At 44.3% G+C, this 19,606-nt stretch overlaps 1 protein-coding gene across 1 annotated transcript in view; it reads right to left on the bottom strand.

Annotated features, from left to right (window-relative positions):
- The window catches only part of NUTF2 (nuclear transport factor 2), a 55,415-nt gene that overhangs the window by 18,191 nt on the left and 17,618 nt on the right, over positions 1-19,606 (bottom strand). Inside the window, exon 2 of the mRNA XM_044987425.1 lies at positions 5,347-5,471. Within this exon, the coding sequence (XP_044843360.1) occupies positions 5,347-5,445 (99 nt within the window). The 5' untranslated portion in view covers positions 5,446-5,471. The remainder of the gene's footprint in view (positions 1-5,346; positions 5,472-19,606) is intronic.

Raw genomic sequence — 19,606 nt, 5'->3', positions numbered from 1 at the left:
GCACTAAGCTGAGTGATGAAAACAGGTAATTCAACACCAGTAGAAGAAACTGGAGCTGTTAACAGTTGCAACTCTTCTTTCAATGTTGTCTTTCTTTGTTTTCAGCCAGGCTCTTTACTTGAGATTTCCATCTCTGAACAGCTGTTACATTTTTCAGTATTTCACAGGAGAAAGTAACTTTCTGAAATAAAGACAACAGTAGCCTGCTACAGCAGATACTGTCAGCAGAAACCCATTAAGTGTCAATTGCCCTGTTGTGAGTGGAAACTGGCACATGCAGGTATCAATCATATTTTACAAAGTGACATGGCATTAATGCACGATCATAATGCTTTCAGAACATGCACCACAACTGTAGTCAGTAAATTTATTCAGTCTTCAGGACTTCAACAGTTTCAGCAACTGAACATGAATTCCTCGCTACAGAACTAAGGGCTACTGCTATGGACATCCACATCTAAAGCAATGCCTCTGCACCCCTCTTCACACCAGTATTTGTCACCTTCTGGCAAAGACTCAACATCCTGTCTATACTGTTAGCAGATTTTCATTAACTGGCCTTTGAAGAAGTACTCCACCTTACTTCAGGAGGTATGACAAAAAGTGATCAGTCAATATGATCTGATATTCTCTCCTTCTAAGTCTCTTGACAGTAAATTGAGCATATGTGCAGATCAACCATGTTACTGGCAGGGATTTCCTCATCTTAGCCATATTGGCTGTCGTAAGACTAGTCAGATGGCACTTATATCCACACAGACCTTTTGACTATCACTAGCAGCTGAAGTCAAACACTCAGGTGAATGTGAATGAGCCAAGATATCAATGCTTGTCATACAAGTAAACAACTTGTGCTTCATCAATAATCATAATACATAATCAGTTCCTTGTAAACATTCTACGACTCCATCTGAAAAGGATCTGGGGATGATAGTGGAGAACAAATTGAATATAGTCAACAATGTGATGCAATTGCAAAAAAGGCTAATATTCTGGGGTGTATTACTAGGAATGTCATATGTACGACATGGGAGGTAATTGCCCTACTCTGCTCAGCACTGGTGGGGCCTTAACTGGAATAGTGTGTCCAATTCTGAGTACCACGCTTTAGGAAAGATGTGGATAAACTGGACAGAGTCCAGAGGAGAGCAACAAAAATGATAGGTCACCTGACCTACGAGGAAAGGTTAAAAAACAGGGCCTGTTTAGTCTTGAAAAAAGAAGACTGAGGGGGGACCTGATAGTCTTAGCATATATGAAGAGCTGTTATAAAGAGGATTGATCAATTGTTCTCCATCTTCACTGAAGGTAGGATAAGTAGTAATGGGTTTAATTTGCAGCAAGGGAGATTTAGGTTAGATATGAGGGAAAAATTTCTACCTGAAAGGGTAGTTGAACTATGGAATAGATTTCCAAGGAAGGTTTTGGAATCCCCATCCCTGGAGGTTTTTAAAAACAGGTTGGACAAACACCTGTCAGAGATGGTCTATGTTTACTTGGTCCTGCCTCAGTGCAGGGAGCTGGACTTGACATTCTCTCAATGTCCCTTTCAGCATCACATTTCTATGATTCTGTTTGGACACACATGCTCAGTTTCTAAAACCTCAGTCTTCTCTTCGAACGCTTCATCCAGGAGACATCCAGTCACTGCAAACCCTGGTGGAGCACCATTTTAACTTTTCCGCCTTGTGACCGTTCAGTACATCTGAAGATGGTACTGCTTACAAGCACAGCACCAGCTATTATCTTGTCAGTTTTGTGTTCTAGTTTATGGTGTTCTCAAAACAAAAGATGAGAAAGATGGCCTGGGGGTATGGTCTTTTTTGGTGCTGATGAACATTAAGTGTGAAACCCAGCAGAAAACTCTATGTAAAGTCAAATTCTATAGAAACGAGTACAGAATAGCCACTTCAGTTGTTTAAGACTAAAATGAGAAGAAAGTAAGTTAAGTAAACGTAAATAAAAAACAGATGTATTATTTTTTTGAAGATAATGATTTTATCTAACCTGCTGTACTCTGCACAGTACACTACATCACCTTGTTGCTCCCAAGCTGTTTATTCTAGTGGGTCATATTTAAGTTAGTGAAACACTTGTCCTTTCCCTTCGGTGTCATAATCACTATAACTAACTGCTTTCATATAACTAAGATCGGCAATATCCATTGGTACTTAAAACATGCCCTGTACCTTGTTGAGCTGCCACTTTGGACTAATTCAGTCAGGACCAAGCAGCTCACACCGGCCTCAGAGGGCTTATGCTCAAACAAGACTATTTTTTTTATTGTTCTTTCAAAATATGGTCAACACCAACGGTCCGGGTGATGAAGTGATCGCCTGTTAAGTGCTTCAAGGGATCCATTGTCCCATGCCTCCATCAAGTTACTATAGTTTAGGCTTGAAATTAGACAAAGGTTTCTAATAATCAAAGGAGTGCAGTTCTGGAACAGCCTTCCAAGGGGAACAGTGGAGGCAAAAAACCCAACTGGCTTCAAGACTGAGCTTGATAAGTTTATGGAGGGGATGGTATGATAAAACTGCCTACAACGGCATGTAGCCGATCTGTGACTGTTAGCACCAAATATCTCCAATGGCTGGTGATGGGACATTAGGTGAGAAGAGCTCTGAGTTACTACAGAGAATTTTTTCCCAGGTGTCCGGCTGCCGGGTCTTGTCCAAATGCTCAGGGTCTAACTGATCGCCATATTTAGGGTCAGGAAGGAATTTTCCCTCGGCTTAGATCAGCAGAGAGCCTGGGGTTTTTTTTTTAACCTTCCTCTGCAGCATGGGTCACGGGTCACTTGCAGGTTTCAACTAGTGTAAATGGCGGATTCTTTGTAACTTGAAGTCCATAAATCATAATCTGAGGACATCAGTAACTCAAGCAGAGGTTATGGGTCTATTACAGGAGAGGGTGGGTGAGGTTCTGTGGCCTGCAATGTGCAGGAGGTCAGATTAGATGATTATGATGGTCCCTTCTGGCCTTAAAGTCTATAGCACACACTTTACAAAAAATTCTTCACTGAACTTCTGTACAAACACACAGACACACAAAATGAGCCGAGTGGCTCTGTTGTGTGTGAACCAAACCTCAAGCAGACTAGAAGCAAAATGAAATCCATTTCTAGCCACAGATTCCCGATGCCCTTTGAGAGTTAGCATAGAGTTCAGATGATTCAGAATACCATCTTCTTCATTTTGGTTCAGTCTACTTCTTTTAAACACCTGTTGCTTTAATTGGTCACAGAACAGACTGACTCAGATGCCTTTCTGGTCTTTGCTTCATTTCTGGAGAAAGGAAAGAGTCTGGCTTTTTTGGCATGGTCTGAGGGCTCTGGGTATTTCCTGAGAAACAGGTATTTGGGCTTGGTTCTTCTTTTGTCAGAGGACACATGAGAAGGGCTTGTCATAGCAGTGCATGCCCTGGCTGTGCAGAGCTGGTGGGGGAGCTGTTGAGCAATCCTCTAAGTGCTGAGCCCAGTTCAGGAGATCTCAGGAAGACAAACTATTGGCTACTGAAGATTCTGGCTGTCCTTGCTTGTGGAAAAAGGACCAAGCGTAAATGTTCGGCGATTAAGGGCCCATGTTCTGCAGGGATCCATAAGGAAGATGTAACTGCTGAAAAAGCTCTGCCTAAGGGTCCCTTGTGGACACTGTCTGTGAACATATATAGAAGGCTGACTTGCCCCTCTTTGCGTCACTACAGGAGAAGTTTTGGTAGGGAGTCCCTGCAGATAGTGGATTTGGTAGCTGAAGTAGGGGCCAGAGGAGCAGAGCAAGAAGCTCTGGGGACCCCCACAAAATAATTTGGACCAAGTCAGGAGTAAAATTTTCAGTTCTTGTGTTCTGAGGAAAAATACAGCATGAAGTCTGAGAACCACATGCTACAGCTACCAGGCACAGCTGGAACTTACCAAGCTCCATCTGATTGCCAGGTCTAAGCCTGCTTCCTATGCACCCAGCAAAAGGAAAGCCCACAGTGGGAATGGAAAGCCTGGATGTGAGGTACAACAATTTCCCTATGCCACTGTTCACCACCTGGTGTACAGGAGCTTTCCTGGCACCAGCCTATAGGCAAAGGGAGTCTCAGAAGTAGACTGAGTAGAGAGTTGCTAGACCTCAGACATGGCTCCACTCTGTGCTTGAATGGAAAATGAACATTGATAGGCTGTTCAGGCATAATTAGGGCCCTACCAAATTCACGGCCATGAAAATTGCATCATGGAGACCGTGAAATCTGGTCTCCCCCTACATGAAATCTGGCTCGTGTGCTTTTATCTATACTATACAGATTTCACAGGGGAGACCAGCGTTTCTCAAATTCGGGGTCCTGACCCAAAAGGGAGTTGCAGGGCGGTTGCAGTACTGCCACCATTACTTCTGCGCTGCTGCCTTCAGAGCTGGGCGGCCAGAGAGTGGTGATTGCTGACTGAGGGCCCAGCTCAGCAACGCCCCACCAGAATCAGTGCAGAAGTAAGGGTGGCCATCCCAGCCCATGCCATCCCTTACTTCTGCACTGCTGCTGGAGACTGCACTGCCTTCAGAGCTGGGCTCCCAGCTAGTAGCCATGCTCTCCAGCTGCCCAGCTCTGAAGGCAGCGCTGCCACCAGCAGCAGCACAGAAGTAAGGGTAGCTGTACCGCAAACTCCGCCCACATCCACACTATAACCTTGCAATCCCCCCACAATTACAACACGGCGAAATTTTAGATTTAAATAGCTGAAATCGTGACACTTACAATTTTAAAAACCATATGACCGTGAAATTGACCAAAATGGACCGTGAATCTGGTAGGGCCCTTGGCATAATGCTGGCTGTGGCACAGTCTTGAGATCATGGAGTGCACATTTACCTTTCCCATAACAAAACCAGCTGCTGACCTGCTCCCAGCATATTCTCAGGTTTATAGATGCTGACCTTGATATCCCCAGTTCAGCTCCATCTTTGAGTTCCCAAATTTACCTAATTCAGTTTACCTCACTAACTAGCAAAACAAAGCAAGCAGGTGGCTTTTACACAGAGGTTTCATCATGGGACAATCTATGGTTCCGTTACAACCTACCACCAGTGGGTGCTATTATGAGCACAGCTGCCACAAACCAGGCAGACAATGCTAAGAAGAAGAGCTAGAAATGAGGGGGGCAGGGAATGAGGAATCCAGGAAGCGTGACTGAGATGAGTAACATTTTGGATTTGGGGGGAAAAAAACATCAGCTTTTCCAGTGCAAGGGTTTAAGATAAACATCAATGAAATCTGATAAGAGGTTATGAGAACCCTCCTCTCACAGGAGAGAGGCAGATTTAAGAAGTGGTAGATGGCCCTCACCCCCCTTCATTAGGTACTTACATACAGGGATCCTAACTGGGTCCTGTCTGTATCAAATATATGGTAGTAATGTTGTACAAAACTGGATCCAATCTGCTCCCAAATAGGCTTGTCTCCCATTCTGAATCCTCCGCCAGAGCCAGTGACTGTAAAAAAAAATCAGAAAGAACAGTTCATAGATTCCAAGGCCGAATGGACCATTGTGATCATCTAGTCTGACCTCCTGTAGAGCATAGGCCAGAGACCTGCCCCAAAGTAATTCCTACAGCAGATCTTTTAGAAAATATCCCATCTTGATTTAAGAGTGGTCAGTGCTGGAGAATCCACCACGACCCTTGGCAAACTGTGTCAATTATTAATTACTTGCACCATTCAAAAGGTACAACTTATTTCCAGCTGCATTTGTCTAGCTTCAACTTCCAGCCATTGGGTCATGTATGTTTGTTATAGCTTTCTCTCCTACACTGAAGCGCCCATTATTAAATATTTGTTACCCATGTAGATACTTGACTGTAGTCACGTCGCCCCTTCTGACACGAAAGAGCAGCCAAACGCTGTGTTAATATGTAAATCACAGGTAAATCAATCTTAGACTACAGCCTTACAGTGAACAAGAACATAACTCTCACGAGGCTTTTAGACCACCAGATCTGCGCTGCTGCAATACAGCAGCCATCTACAGCAGGGGTCTCAAACTCAAATGACGCACCCCCGCTTGCTGCCTCTGGCCCCGCCCCCACTCCACCCCTTCCATTAGGGTGCGGCAGGGGGCTCAGGGCAGGGAGTTGGCTCCCTGCCTGCCTGCCCTGGCCCCCGGCCCCACGCCGCTCCGTTCCAGGAAGCGGCTGGAACAGTGTCCCTGCAGCCCCAGGGGGAGGGGCTCAGGGTTCCATGTGTCTGCTGCTCTTGCCGCTCCTCCAGGTACCTCCCACGAAGCTCCCATTGGCCGCGGTTTCCTGTTCCCGGCCAATGGGAGCTGGGGGGGGGCGGTGCCTGGACAGAGGCAATGCAGGAGCCCTCTGCCTCCTCCCCTCTCCCCCCCGGACCGAAGGGACGTGCTGCCAGCTGCTTCAGAGAGTGGCGCGGGGCTTGCAGCGCCACAGGGGGAAATCCTGCGGGTAGGCAGAGGGGTGGGGTGGGGGCGCGCAGGGAGCTTGGCGGGCCACACACAAGAGCCCCGCGGGCCGCGTGTTTGAGACCCCGGTCTACAGCATGACTGCAGATGTCACACAGCTGCATTTAGGGAGCTTCTGCACTTCTCTGGCACAGTGGCAATGGAGAATGGAGCTTTGATTGTGCCAATAAAGTTGCCTCTGCCACTCGGTGATGGCCATTATACATAGCTCACTGGGGAATAAATTGCTTCCTCTGGTGTCCCAAAGAGCAAAGCTACAGTCACCCTCTCTGTAGATACACCTCTATCAATAACCACAAGGCGGTGATGCCCAGTATTTCAGGGCAGCTGTTTTCTACATTAAATATCTCCTTTGGGCCAGTCAATACCCACCATTTCCCATTCAACTAGGCAAACTACCCCTCAGTGGAGTCTGGTCTGCTCTTGCAGTACAAGATTTGGGCCAATCTGAACTCTGTTAGAGTGTGCACAACTGAATGAGAGGAAGGAGGGCAGCAATTATGCACTGGGGCCCAGCACCAAAGCTCACTATTAAAAAATAGGGAGGAGAAACCTGAAGTTACAGCCATGACCTAGAAGTACTGGTAAGGATACCAGCAGGTGGTAGTCACTGCCTTGTAGTTAATATAATAGGAACTCTATTTTCCCCAGAAATTACCCCATCCGATGCAGTTTCCCAGGATGGATTAGGGCTCATATCCCCTGGCATACAGTATGGAGACTTATCAGTCAAAGGTGGGAGCAGAAACTTTTTTTTTTTGTTTGTGGTGCCAGTTACAGAATCAATGAGTCTGCCATCTTGTTTTGGCAAGTTACAAACTGACTGTTAAGCTCAAGTGTACCTTCCAGATCTGTGAATAGAATGACAAAGGCTAGCCCCTGGAGCAGCTTCTTGTGCTGCCCGCATACCTAGGCCTTGATCACTGGTCCTGGGTTCTCCATGCGTTAGCAAGTATAAGAAAAAGTAGAATCCACAAAAGCAGCAATTGCCTGTGAAAGGATTGGCAGAATGTTCTTTGGCTGTTCTAATGGAGATAAACTTAAGAAAATGTTGCAGGGCACTAAGGGATAGATAACCCATCTGCCCTTACATGAGAGAGTAGTCCCAGAGCTGACATTTTCTGGCAATGAGCTGAAGGGGTAAAACACTCATTTTAATCAGGAATTAAGGTAACTGTAGATAGACTCATAGATTTTAAGGTCAGAAGGGACCATTATGATCATCTAGTCTGACCTCCTGCACAACGCAGGCCACAGAATCTCACCCACCCACTCCTGTAACAAACACCTAACCTATGTCTGAGTTACTGAAGTCCTCAATCATGGTTTAAAGACCTCAAGGTGCAGAGAATCCTCCAGCAAGTGACCCGTGCCCCATGCTGCAGAGGAAGGCGAGAAACCTCCAGGGCCTCTGTCAATCTGCCCTGGAGAAAAATTCCTTCCCGACCCCAAATATGGTGATCAGCTAAACCCTGAGCATGGGGGCAAGACTCACCAGCCAGCACCCAGGAAAGAATTCTCTGTAGTAACTCAGATCCCACCCCAACATCCCATCACAGACCATTGGGCATATTTACTTTCTCAGTCTAAAAGGATGAAAAGTTTGTGGGTCCCTGCATGGAGGATTATTCTTAAATACTGCAAGGGTGTAGTGGTAGGATTTTATGTTTGTATTTTGTATAATTTAGAATGAAGGATAAAGAATAATAATGTAGCATGTATTAAATGTACTGGTGTATGATTTGATCATATTCTGCCAGCCACCCTTTTTGAATAGTAGAAAAGAATGGCCTAATGGGCCATTTGGTAAAGATGCATTAGCCGGGAATGTGTGTCTGGGCTAACTGTAAGGCAGTAAAAAGAACAGGAGTACTTGTGGCACCTTAAAGACTAACAAATTTATTTTAGCATGAGCTTTCGTGAGCTGCAGCTCACTTCTTCGGATGCATAGAATGGAACACACAGACAGGGGATATTTATACATACAGAGAACATGAAAACGTGGAAGTATGCATACCAACAGGCAGAGTCTAATCAATTGAGATGAGCTATCGTCAGCAGGAGGAAAAAAAACTTTTTGAAGTGATAATTAAGATGGCCCATAGAAGGTGTGAGGAGAACTTAACATAGGGAAATAGATTCAATTGGTGTAATGACCCAACCATTCCCAGTCTTTGTTTAGGCCACAGTTAATAGTATCTAGTTTGCATATTAATTCAAGTTCATCAGTTTCTCTTTGGAGTCTGTTTTTGAAGTTTTTTTGTTGCAAAATTGCCACCTTCAAGTCTGTCACTGAGTGGTTAGAGAGGTTGAAGTGTGTAAGGCAGTAAGACGTTTTAAGGTTATGTCTTTGTTGTAGGTTTAGCATTTTAAAATAAGTAAAAGAATGCAAGGATTGTTCTCTTGTGCACTGCAACTTGATGGTTCTGTTTAAAATGTTCACAGAAACATCAAATTGCAATGCACAAGAAAACAAGTTCATCACCCTGAAGACACCAAGACATAAGATGTGAACTTCTTAGTCAGACTTTGTATAAGGCCCAGATGAGGCTTCTATCCTTCTTACAAGTCTCATTCATCATTAGCCCCCAAAAGGAAAAAAAATAAGACTCTGGGCTTGGCTACACTTGCAAGTTGCAGCGCTGGTAGAGGCTTTCCAGCGCTGCAATTAGTAACCGTCCACACCTGCAAGGCACATCCAGCGCTGCAACTCCCTGGCTGCAGCGCTGGCTGTACACCTGGTCAGGTTGGGGTGTAGCGATTGCAGCGCTGGTGATCCAGCGCTGCTCATCAAGTGTGGACACACACCAGTGCTTTTATTGGCCTCCAGGGAATAAGGAGATATCCCAGAATGCTTTTAACTAAATTACTCTCTTTGTTTTGTTGTGAACTCCGATCGGAGCTCCGTTGAACTGCTTATCTAAAAAAACAAACACTGATCACAGCAAACAGGAGCTATCTGTACCTGGCTGTGAACGATCAAATGAGAGGCAGGGAATGAATGTTTGCTTGACAGAGAAACAGCGTTGGATGCAGGCTGTTTGCAATTAAGACTAAGGGTTCGCGAACATTTTGTGATTTTTCAATCCAGGAAGCTAACACACAGTGTTGGCTCCAAAAATCCACTCTCTCTCTCTTCCCCGCTCCCTGTCACAGTACACCACAGGGAGTGAGTGAAACAGCGGGGAGTCCGTGTTGGAGGCAGGCTGTTTGCAATTAAGAGTTAAGACTAAGGGTTCGCGAACATTTTGTGATTTTTCAATCCAGGAAGCTAACACACAGTGTTGGCTCCAAAAATCCACTCTCTCTATCTTCCCCGCTCCCTGTCACAGTACACCACCCTCCACCCCCCTCTTTTGAAAAGCACGTTGTTGCCACTTGAATGCTGGGATAGCTGCCCATAATGCAGCACACCCAACAGCGCTGCAAATGTGGCCACACACCAGCGCTGGTAGCTGTGAGTGTGGCCACACACCAGCGCTGTTCCTGCACAGCTGCATGACCAGCGCGGTAACTCCCAGCGCTGCAACTTTCAAGTGTAGCCAAGCCCTTTCTGAAAATGTGTTAAGTTGCTTTGTTGGGTCTTAGGAATAGGCACATGTCCCATACTCTATGAATGTGTTGTTCTGATAAGTCATCTGAAAAGAGGAGAATGCAACTTCCTCATCTGATATAATGACAAATCACTGCACGCTAAGAGTAAAGAGTTCTCTCCAATCTTCTCTTTTCTAGCACCTCCTTGTTCCTCATGGGGGGGTGGGGAGGAAGGGAGAGTTTCCCTTGTTAATTTTGCCTACCTCAAAGGATCAATATAGATTACCGTAAAATTTTTATCTTCAGGACAGTAACTTTTATGGTACAAAAATCTCTGAAATAATGTAACTCTTTTTCTACTCGCCAGTGGGTCTTTACTCTCTACTTGGACAGCACCAGATATAGGCAAGGAGGCGCTAGAATCACTGTACAACCTAAATGCCCAATATCAATTCTTTAACAGGTCTACTGTGGTAGCACCTAGAAGCTGATCACACTGTGCCTCCATTGTGGATGGTGCTTTACAAATATACCCAGCACAGTCTGAACTCCAGGCCTGGGTTCAAACCTGAACTCAACATCTGGGCCCAGATATAGAAATACTGCCCGGCTGGAGTGCCTAGTGAACTCTTTATGTCAACAAGCTACCAGGCTAAACTCACTCAAGCAAGAGTTCTGAATATTTCCCAGGTGTGAGTTTTAGGGGTCTCAGTGGCACAGCGGCACAGCATGAGAACCTTTCATATCTACAATCCTGTTCAAATCTGCATCCAAATGACCAGTCTTGTGTTTTCCTAAATACTCAGTGAACATTCACCCCCATCATGAGACTCCTACACAATTCAGTGTGGCTACCCAAGTCTGCCCAGAGGTCCAGACCTGGAAGAGCAGGAGTCACTGCAGGGCAGCATTAAGATGAACTAAGAACCTTATGTAGGAAGTTTGCTCAGTAGCTGTCTGCTTCCTCACATTAGTGCCAGCAAGAGCCAGATGTAACAGCACCTCTGTCAAACACAAAGAACTCACATTAACGACCATCATCTTCTTTAAAGCTTCTCCCCCCCACAGCAGCCAGAAATCCCCACCAATGCTGCCGTTTAATTCTGAGCCAGCGCATCACTATTGATCATTAATACTCTGATGGACATTGCTGACAACTAGAGAGAGCCCCTAGTTTAGCAACTAGAGAGTTTAAGAGAAAACTGCAGGGTAGGGAGAATCCAACTGCAGAGATGTGTATGCCTCTAAAAATGGAGGTATTAGATACAACGGAACAATAAAACAGGAAAAAGACATCTTGACAGTCGTTACGTAGCTCTGAGTGTACATTAAGGGCAGCAGGCTCAGCTGTAGTAGGCAAATTCCAGTATCTAGTTAGACACTGTTCAGCGTTCACACTTTCCACCTAGTCTTCAGAAGCAAATGCTGTTTTTAATTTGCCAAGTGAAGGCTGTTTTCAGTATATATCCTGAGACCTAAACAGTGTTTCAAATCCAACTTTTTTTGTAGAGTGAACCACATCCTACAGATGGTCTCAAAGCCAACTATCCTTCCATTTGCAATCATACCGCATCCTTGTGGGAACTACACCAATTGCTTGCATACAAGAGTCACATTAGGAAAATCTAGACGCATTTTTCATCTGTCTTTAGTCCAGTAAGGTCTTGTCTACACATAGTTGCATCAGTTTAACTAGAACAGGTTTAAAAACCAATTTAGCTAAGTTAGTGCAAGATTTCTGCATGGATACGTATACTAAATTAAACCTGGCACAGAATGATTTAAATTAAATTATTGTATGCAGTGTACCGTAGCTGTGTCTGTCCCAGGACACTAGAGGTGGGTGAGGTAATATCTTTTATTGGACCAACTTCTGTTGGTCAGAGACACAAGATTCTGAGCTACACAGAGCTCTTCCTTAAGTCTGGGAAAAGTACTCGGAGTAGTACAGCTAAATACAAGATCAAACAGATAGTTTAGCATACAAGCTTAATATAAGTAGCTGTTTGGTGAAGGCAGTTTTAAAGTATGATAAAGGTATATATCCTGGGCTTCCTCCTCAGAGCACATACTGTGGTTTCAGAGTATCTGGCTGTAGATAACAGCTGTCTTGGTGTGTTGGGGTGGTTACTGAATTTAAGAAAGTAGGTGTGGTGATCTGTGGGGTTTTTGTATATAGTTGTCTGTAGAGTTCCATTGTCAAAGCTGATTGTGGTGTCCAGGAAGTTGATGCCAGTGTGGGAATGTTCCAGAGAAAATTCTGTTATCTAGGGGCCAGGGACTCAGATGCCACAGAATGTGCTCCAAGGAGAAAGTCTGGGATATACACCTTAACACACTTAAAACCTCCTTCACCAAACAAGGACACTCCACCAGAGAAGTAGATTGCATCATGGAATGGGTCACCCAAATACCCTGAAAGCATCTGCTTTAGTACAGAAATAAAACTCCCTCTGACCATACACCCCTAGTTGTCACCTACCAATCCACACTAGAACACATCGGGGTATCATCAAACTACAAACCATGCTTGATGGTGACCCCATCCTGAAAGTAGTGTTTTCTGAAACCCCTCTTCTGGCTTTCAAACAACCCCCCAATCTCTCTAAGATCATCATCAGAAGCAAGCTTCTCACAGACCAACTCAAAGCAGCACCAGACCCTGCCAGAACAACAGATGCAAAACCTGCAGACATCTCTCTACTGCTACAATGATCAACACCCCACACAACACACCTTTTAAGATCCATGGGTCCTACATGTGCCCATCACAACGTGGAGAATACCTTACCCAGAGCATTAAATGCCCCAACAACAACTATGCAGGTGAAACCAGACAGACAATCACTATGCTTTTGAATGAACTCACAAAGGAAAATGATAAAAAGAAACACACCCTATCACTCTTGGGTGTGAACTTTTCACAAAGTGATCACTCTATATCTGACCTATCAGTAAAGCCCTGCGGGGATACAAAATTTGTATGCACATCCGAGCCACAACATGGTCAACGGATATCTGCATCTGTGGATGCAGATAACTGCAGATTTGCGGGGCTTTACTGCTCAGTCCTCAGCCTCAAAGGCAACCTCCACAACACTTTCAAAAGATGAACTTCTCTAAACACTAAAAATCATGGTCTTAGTAAAGACACTGGATTTATGGTTTTATTACAACAACCTGTAATCCATTAACCCCTTCTTTTTGTCGTATGACTGCAGGGGCATTGACAGGCCACTTCTCCTTGAATGTCCTTTACAACAGTATTTCTCAATGACTAGTCTGTGGACCAGCGCCGGTCCCTGAGATCTCTCGGATACAGATTAGGAAGGCAGCAAGCTGGTCTCTCATAGCAAAAAGGTTGAGAAACACTGCCTTAGAATATGTGCTAACTGCTTATGCAAAACTATCTGTTCGACCTTGTATTTGGCTGTAACACTCAGAGTACCTTTCCCAGACCCGATGAGCTCCATGTAGCTCAAAAGCTTGTCTCTCTCACCAACAGAAGTTGGCCCAATAAAAGATATTACCTCAACCACCCTGTCTCTCTTAAATTAAATTGATTCCTTATTCAGACTTTAAGGTCAGAAGGGACCATTATGATCATCTAGTCTGACCTCCTGCACAATGCAGGCCACAGAATCTCACCCATCCACTTCTATAACAAACCCCTAACCTATGTCTGAGTTATTGAAGTCCTCAAATTGTGGTTTGAAGACCTCAAGCTGCAGAGAATCCTCCAGCAAGTGACCCATGCCCCATGCTGCAGAGGAAGGCAAAAAACCTCCAGGGCCTCTGCCAATCTGCCCTGGAGGAAAATTCCTTCACAACCCCAAATATGGCGATGAGTGACACTAAATCAATGCAAGCCATTTTAAAATGGATTTAAAGGATGTCCATACAAGGGTTAAACTAAATCAGTTTAAAACCACATCTTTAGTTTAACCATTGAAAGTTAGTGTGTTAGTCCACATCAAAATAGCATTCAATGTAGATGTGCACACAGCACAAGTCTGAAGTGAAGCACATTCCCAGAATAGTTTGCAGTTTTGGTTTACAAGGAGCAGAAGAAGGGTCCATTGTTATCTTCTTACTCTATTTGATGCTTTAGATTTGTTTGCTCTACTTACAATTTCTGATGTTGCAAGAAGTTCTCTCTCGGAAGGCATTTACTTTGGAATGAGTTGATCTCCTTATCAATTTCTGTTGTAGATTTCCAGGACTCTGCTCCACAAAGGAGGACAGACAGGAGGCTAGTGTTACTTTTTTTATTTTTGTGTCAGTGCCAATCATGCTACTTTTCCAAATCTTTTCAAATTTATGAAAGTTGTTTGCTGCTTTTGATATTCATAACTTGACATCTAGCGTAGTGTCACTATTGTTGTATCTCTCTCTTCCCGGATAGGTAAGATGATTTACTTATTTAGCATTAGTTCGTCCACTCTCATGGTTACTTTTGGAACATTGATAGCCATACATTTTGTCTTCCCCTTGTTGATGAAACAATTTTGCTGTATCTGCCAAAAGCTGTGCCTTGTTCTTCCATTAAGCAATATGTTTAAGCAAGACAATGTCATTAGCAAAAACAAGGTCATCCAATTGTGCTTTATTATTTGTCCATAAAATTTGTCAGTTGCCTTCTGTGGTTACCTTCCTTACGACATAGTCAATGACCGGTGCAAATATAGCGGGGACATAGTACATCCTTACCTTACTCCAGCTGTCACTGAAAATCATTGGCTGATGTCACCATCTGACAGCACATATGGCATTATCATGTACATCCTTGACTATTCTAATTATTTTGCTGGTATTCCATAGAATGCCATAATTCTCCGAAGACTGCATCTGTGTACGCTGTCAAACACCTTCTGGAAATCTATACATTTTATTATAAGAGGTGCTTGTTTCTCCATACTTTGTTCTATATTGTTCTCCGACATATTAATATGATCTGCACATGACCCCAATAGTTTAAAACCTGCTTGTTCCTCTCTAGGTTGAAGGTAAATTTGTTTCTTGATACTTTTCAGGATGTGGCACATGATTTTCATAGGCACTGAGAGTAATGTGATTCCTCTTCAGTTACTGCTATAAAGCCTCTCTTCCACTGAGCTGGGTTCTTTTTCTTCATTCCAAGCAAAACCAAGGAAAGTCTGGAGGGCTATTTCATCACTTGCTCTAAGCATCTTTCTAGTATTATCCTTTCCAGCTGCTTTCTCATTTTTGAGTTTACTGATGGCTTTTCAAACTTCTTCCACAGTAACATCTCCTAAATCAACATCAAGCTCTAGTGGTAGGTCTGCATCATGTATGTCTAGTAGTACTAGCAGGATGTGCTAACAGGAGTGTTGTAAGTAAGATACGGGAGGGAACTGTTTGACTCTACTTAGCACGGGTGAAGCCTCAAATGGAGTACAGCATCCAGTTTCAGCCACCATTCCTTAAGAAAGATGTTGACAAACTGGAGAGAGTCCAGAGAAGAGCAACAAAAATGAGGTCTACAAAACACGACCTATGAGGAAAGGTTGAAAGAATTGGGCATGTTTTCTCAAATGAGCAGGTTGGGGTGGGGGCACTAAGTTTTAAAGTATGTAAAACATTTTTATAAAGAGGATGTTGATCAATTGTTCACCATGTATTCACAGCCTGCAGTAGAGCCAAACTCCAAGCAACCTAACGAGTGCAGCTGGCCTAACTGGCTATGCCGCTTGATTGGTTGTAAGAGCCAGCAGACTGGGTCTTAAGCCTACTAGTAGCAGCAGTTCATCAGCTGCTCAAAACATTCACCCATGGCTGTGATATTTCCTGGCCCTGCTTATTTCCAGCCTTGCTCCTGCCCTGCCTCACTCTAGGTACCCTGGTTCTGAATCTCAGCTCTGATTCCTGACTTCAGCTCTGGCCTCTGACGATGGTTCTGACACATGCTCCAACCACTAAGAATGACCACCCACATCCCAGTCCCTGACACTAACAATGTGCTATCCACCTACTGCCACCATGTGTGCTCCCTTTTGGAGGAATACCTGTTCATTTTGTGGCTTGACTGGATGCACAGAGATTCATTGCTGGGGGTAACAAGTGCCCGCACTAAACTACTAACCAGTTTGGGGTCAAAGCTCCACTCTCCCTGGCCAAGGCTCAGCCCACTTAGCCAGTTTGTTTCAAAGAGCTACCCCTCAACAGAAAAGACAGAGCAAGAGGAAGTTCTTCTCTGCCCAAGATAGGAGTCATCTGGTTTCTCTATGCAGACACAAGACTTGATGCTGCTCTGCTTGTTCAAACAAGCCACTGAGAAATGTTTGTCATAGTCTGCATGTGTCTGTGGAAGAATCAATCATGGCAAAGTTTCCAGGCACTTCTGGATGACCTTGAGCTCTTGCTAAGTCTATGCTATGCTTCCACTGCCCACATGAGCAGGACCTCTTGACTGTCTCCTTCTTGCACTGGGCTCCTCACACGATCAACTTTGCCTGGCTTTGCTATCTAATATCCATGCAAAAACCTCACTGTTCAGTCACTGGGCTAGGGATTTGGGGGACAAGAGGTGACTATGAGAGTGTTTAATGTTGTTGTGCTCAGATCTGCACAGAAACCTTTCTAAACCTTTCTAAAAATCACTAGATGAACAGAACGAGAAAAAAACTTCTTAAAATAACTAAAGCTTCAAAATACATATTTAAGGCACACTGCTAGACTATTCAATATTTTTTAAAACAAATAAAAACAAGTTAACAGTGTCTTGTTCAGCCTAGTTCTTTGGAAGCATCCGCAACACAGCCCCAGTTCACATGGCTTAGGAAAAGGGAAGGAGCATTTTCAGAAACAGGCCCAGGAGGTTGTGATGTGCATAAAGCTTAACATTCATCCATCCATGAAGTTAGAATTGATACCATTGAAGTAGACAAAGCTATGATCAAACTTTAAGCCAACCTTTTTGATGCAAGCAGCAGAGTCTCATTTCTTATTCTAATGATAGTCTAAGATGTATGCTAGAACTCTGTTATACTCCAGAGACAATTTGGCTCATCTACTGCAGCATCTGGAAAATTTATCTTCAGTGCTATTTAAGCTGGAGGCCAAAACGTATATCAGTAACTGGGTTTGAAAGAGGAGAACCAGAGTGACAAACAAACCAAGAAAAAGTTAAATGCATGAATAGTAGAAAAATCTGCAAACTGAATAGTAATTCTAAAATTCAAGTGACCTACTTCTCTCTCAGAGAGAGAGATGAGGAACAAAGCCTCTGAGAATCCCTCCCAAGACGGAAAAGCTACATTTTCTTTTTCCTAAATTGAGAATGAGCTTTAGGGAATATCTACACAGTAATGTAAGCCCAGGGTTAGTGGAATTTGAGTCAGCTGATCTGTGTCCAGGAACTCTGGGCTTGAATGGCTACACTGCATTTTAACGCTAGGTTAAGGATTTTCTGATACATGCTTGAACCTAGGACTCTAGTATCCACACTGCAGTGCACAGACCCAAGTCAAAGTAACCCTATCCCAGAGTGCTTAGTGCCTGTCTGCCCCACTTCCTGGTTGACACTGTAGCCCAGGGGTTGGCAACCAGCGGCACACATGCCAAAGGCGGCATGCAGGCTGATTTTTAGTGGCACGCTGCTGCCAGCCGGGGTCCTGGCTGCCGGCCCCGCTCAGCCTGCTGCCGGCCTGGATTCTGAAACCCCAGACCAGCAGCGGGATGAGCCACTCATCCCGCTGCCGGTCTGGGGTTCCATCTGCTGCCTGCGCTGCTGGTCTGGCACACAAAACCTTAAATTCATGGCACACCACTTCCCAAAGCTTGCTGATCCCTGCTCTAGCCCTACAAATGTGTTGCACTTTGGGAAAGCTCTACTGCCCACCATTTCCTAATTGTGACAGTGCTACTGATAGACTCAGGTGCCCATAAAGAACAGATGAGTACATAAACTGCATAATTAGCTCCTGTGGTGGCTATCCCAGGAGAATGACTGCCATGTGAGGCGGCTTTATACTGAACTACCATCTGAGAACTGGGCTCTCCACTTTTAGACTGAGGCACATTGGCAGGAAAATGTCCATGTGCACCTGTTCCGAGGATAAATAGGACATTAGTCTCCAGGGAGGTCAAGCTATTAAAATGAAACTTTGCAAGTTTTAATATTTAGAATGGGATGTTCAGTGACGGTGTTTTTATTTGGTTGGTTATTTATTTATTTTTGTCTGTTTGTTTTGATATTTGACATAAAATGTAGGTTTCAGAGGAAGAACAGACACAGCCCTGCCTGGCTGCTGCTAAGCGGTGAAGTGCATCCCCAGCACTCCCCGGGGATCGTGATCCCTTTTCACACTGCACCCAGGAGGCAGGAATATGGGATCCCCAGGAGGCTGTGGGGAAGTTTGGGGGCTGGCTCCCACTCACTGCCCTGACAGTGCACACTGCCCAGGTGTGTCTGCGCGTACAGCCCCAGGGAGGGGAGGGGGGCCCAGAAGCAAGGGACAGAAAGAGGAGTGGGACCTGCCACGTGAACCGTAACTAGAGATCTAAGCTTTCAGTTGGCATATGAATTTGTATGATTCCCAAATAAGCCACAGCTGCCTGTTTAAAATCACTCCAGTGTAAAGCTAGCAGCAGGTATTAACATTAAGAGATGCACTGGCACCTGGCACACATCCACTAGCACATTCTGCTGCAGCTAAAAAAGTTAGCTAATCTGAACATTGGCTATTTCTAAATTAAATCTTCTCTCGTACGTCACATGCATTTCGTTTCAAGAATCCATAGCACCAGCAGTATCAATTTAAGGGCAAGCCAATTGCAAACACTGTTGCAACCTCTTTTTGCTCTTAGCTAAGAAACTTGCAATCCCCACTCTCCACATGCACACATAGCCTCTTCCAACAGCTCCAGATGGACGCCATTGCTCTGGAAGTTTTACAAATCTTGGCTGGAAAGTCCCACCCCAAAAAGAAATGAAATGGTTTGTTTTTGACCTAGACTTAAAATGAGACAGTCCCTACAACCTTTACTACGGAGAAGCTATTGTGACTATGGTTGGGACTGGACTTTACCCCTATACGCAGGATACATACCTGAAACTGAACAATGTGGTGTATTGTTCTGTTACATTCTTTTTTAAACTTAGTACTTGAGCAACTCATTTGACATTTGTGCTAATATTTGACCAACTACAGATGCACAAAGACATACACACAAAAAGGGTGAAATTGGTGAATGTGTCATAAAATCATAGGAATGTAACACTGAAAGGGATCTTAAAAGGTCATCAAATCCAGTCCCTGTGCTGAGGCAGGGATCAAGTAAACCTAGTTCATCCCTGACAGGTTCTTTAAAACCTCCAATGATGGTGAGTCCATGATGTCCCTTGAAAGCCTATCCCAGAACTTAACTATGTAGTTAGAAAATGTTTTCCTAGTAGCTAACCTAAATCTCGCTTGCTGAAGATTAAACTCATCACTTCTTGTCCTACCTAGAATGGACATGGAGAACAACTGATCCCAGTCCTCTTTCTCACAGCCTTTAACATATTTAAAGACTTATCAAGTCTCCCCTCAGACTCTTTTCTCAAGACTAAATATACCCTTAACAAAAAAAAACCCCACACCTTTCCTT

Source organism: Mauremys mutica, chromosome 14, assembly GCF_020497125.1.
Source record: "Mauremys mutica isolate MM-2020 ecotype Southern chromosome 14, ASM2049712v1, whole genome shotgun sequence".
Classification (NCBI taxonomy): Eukaryota; Metazoa; Chordata; order Testudines; family Geoemydidae; genus Mauremys; species Mauremys mutica.
This window is presented reverse-complemented; position numbering and strand designations above follow the sequence as displayed.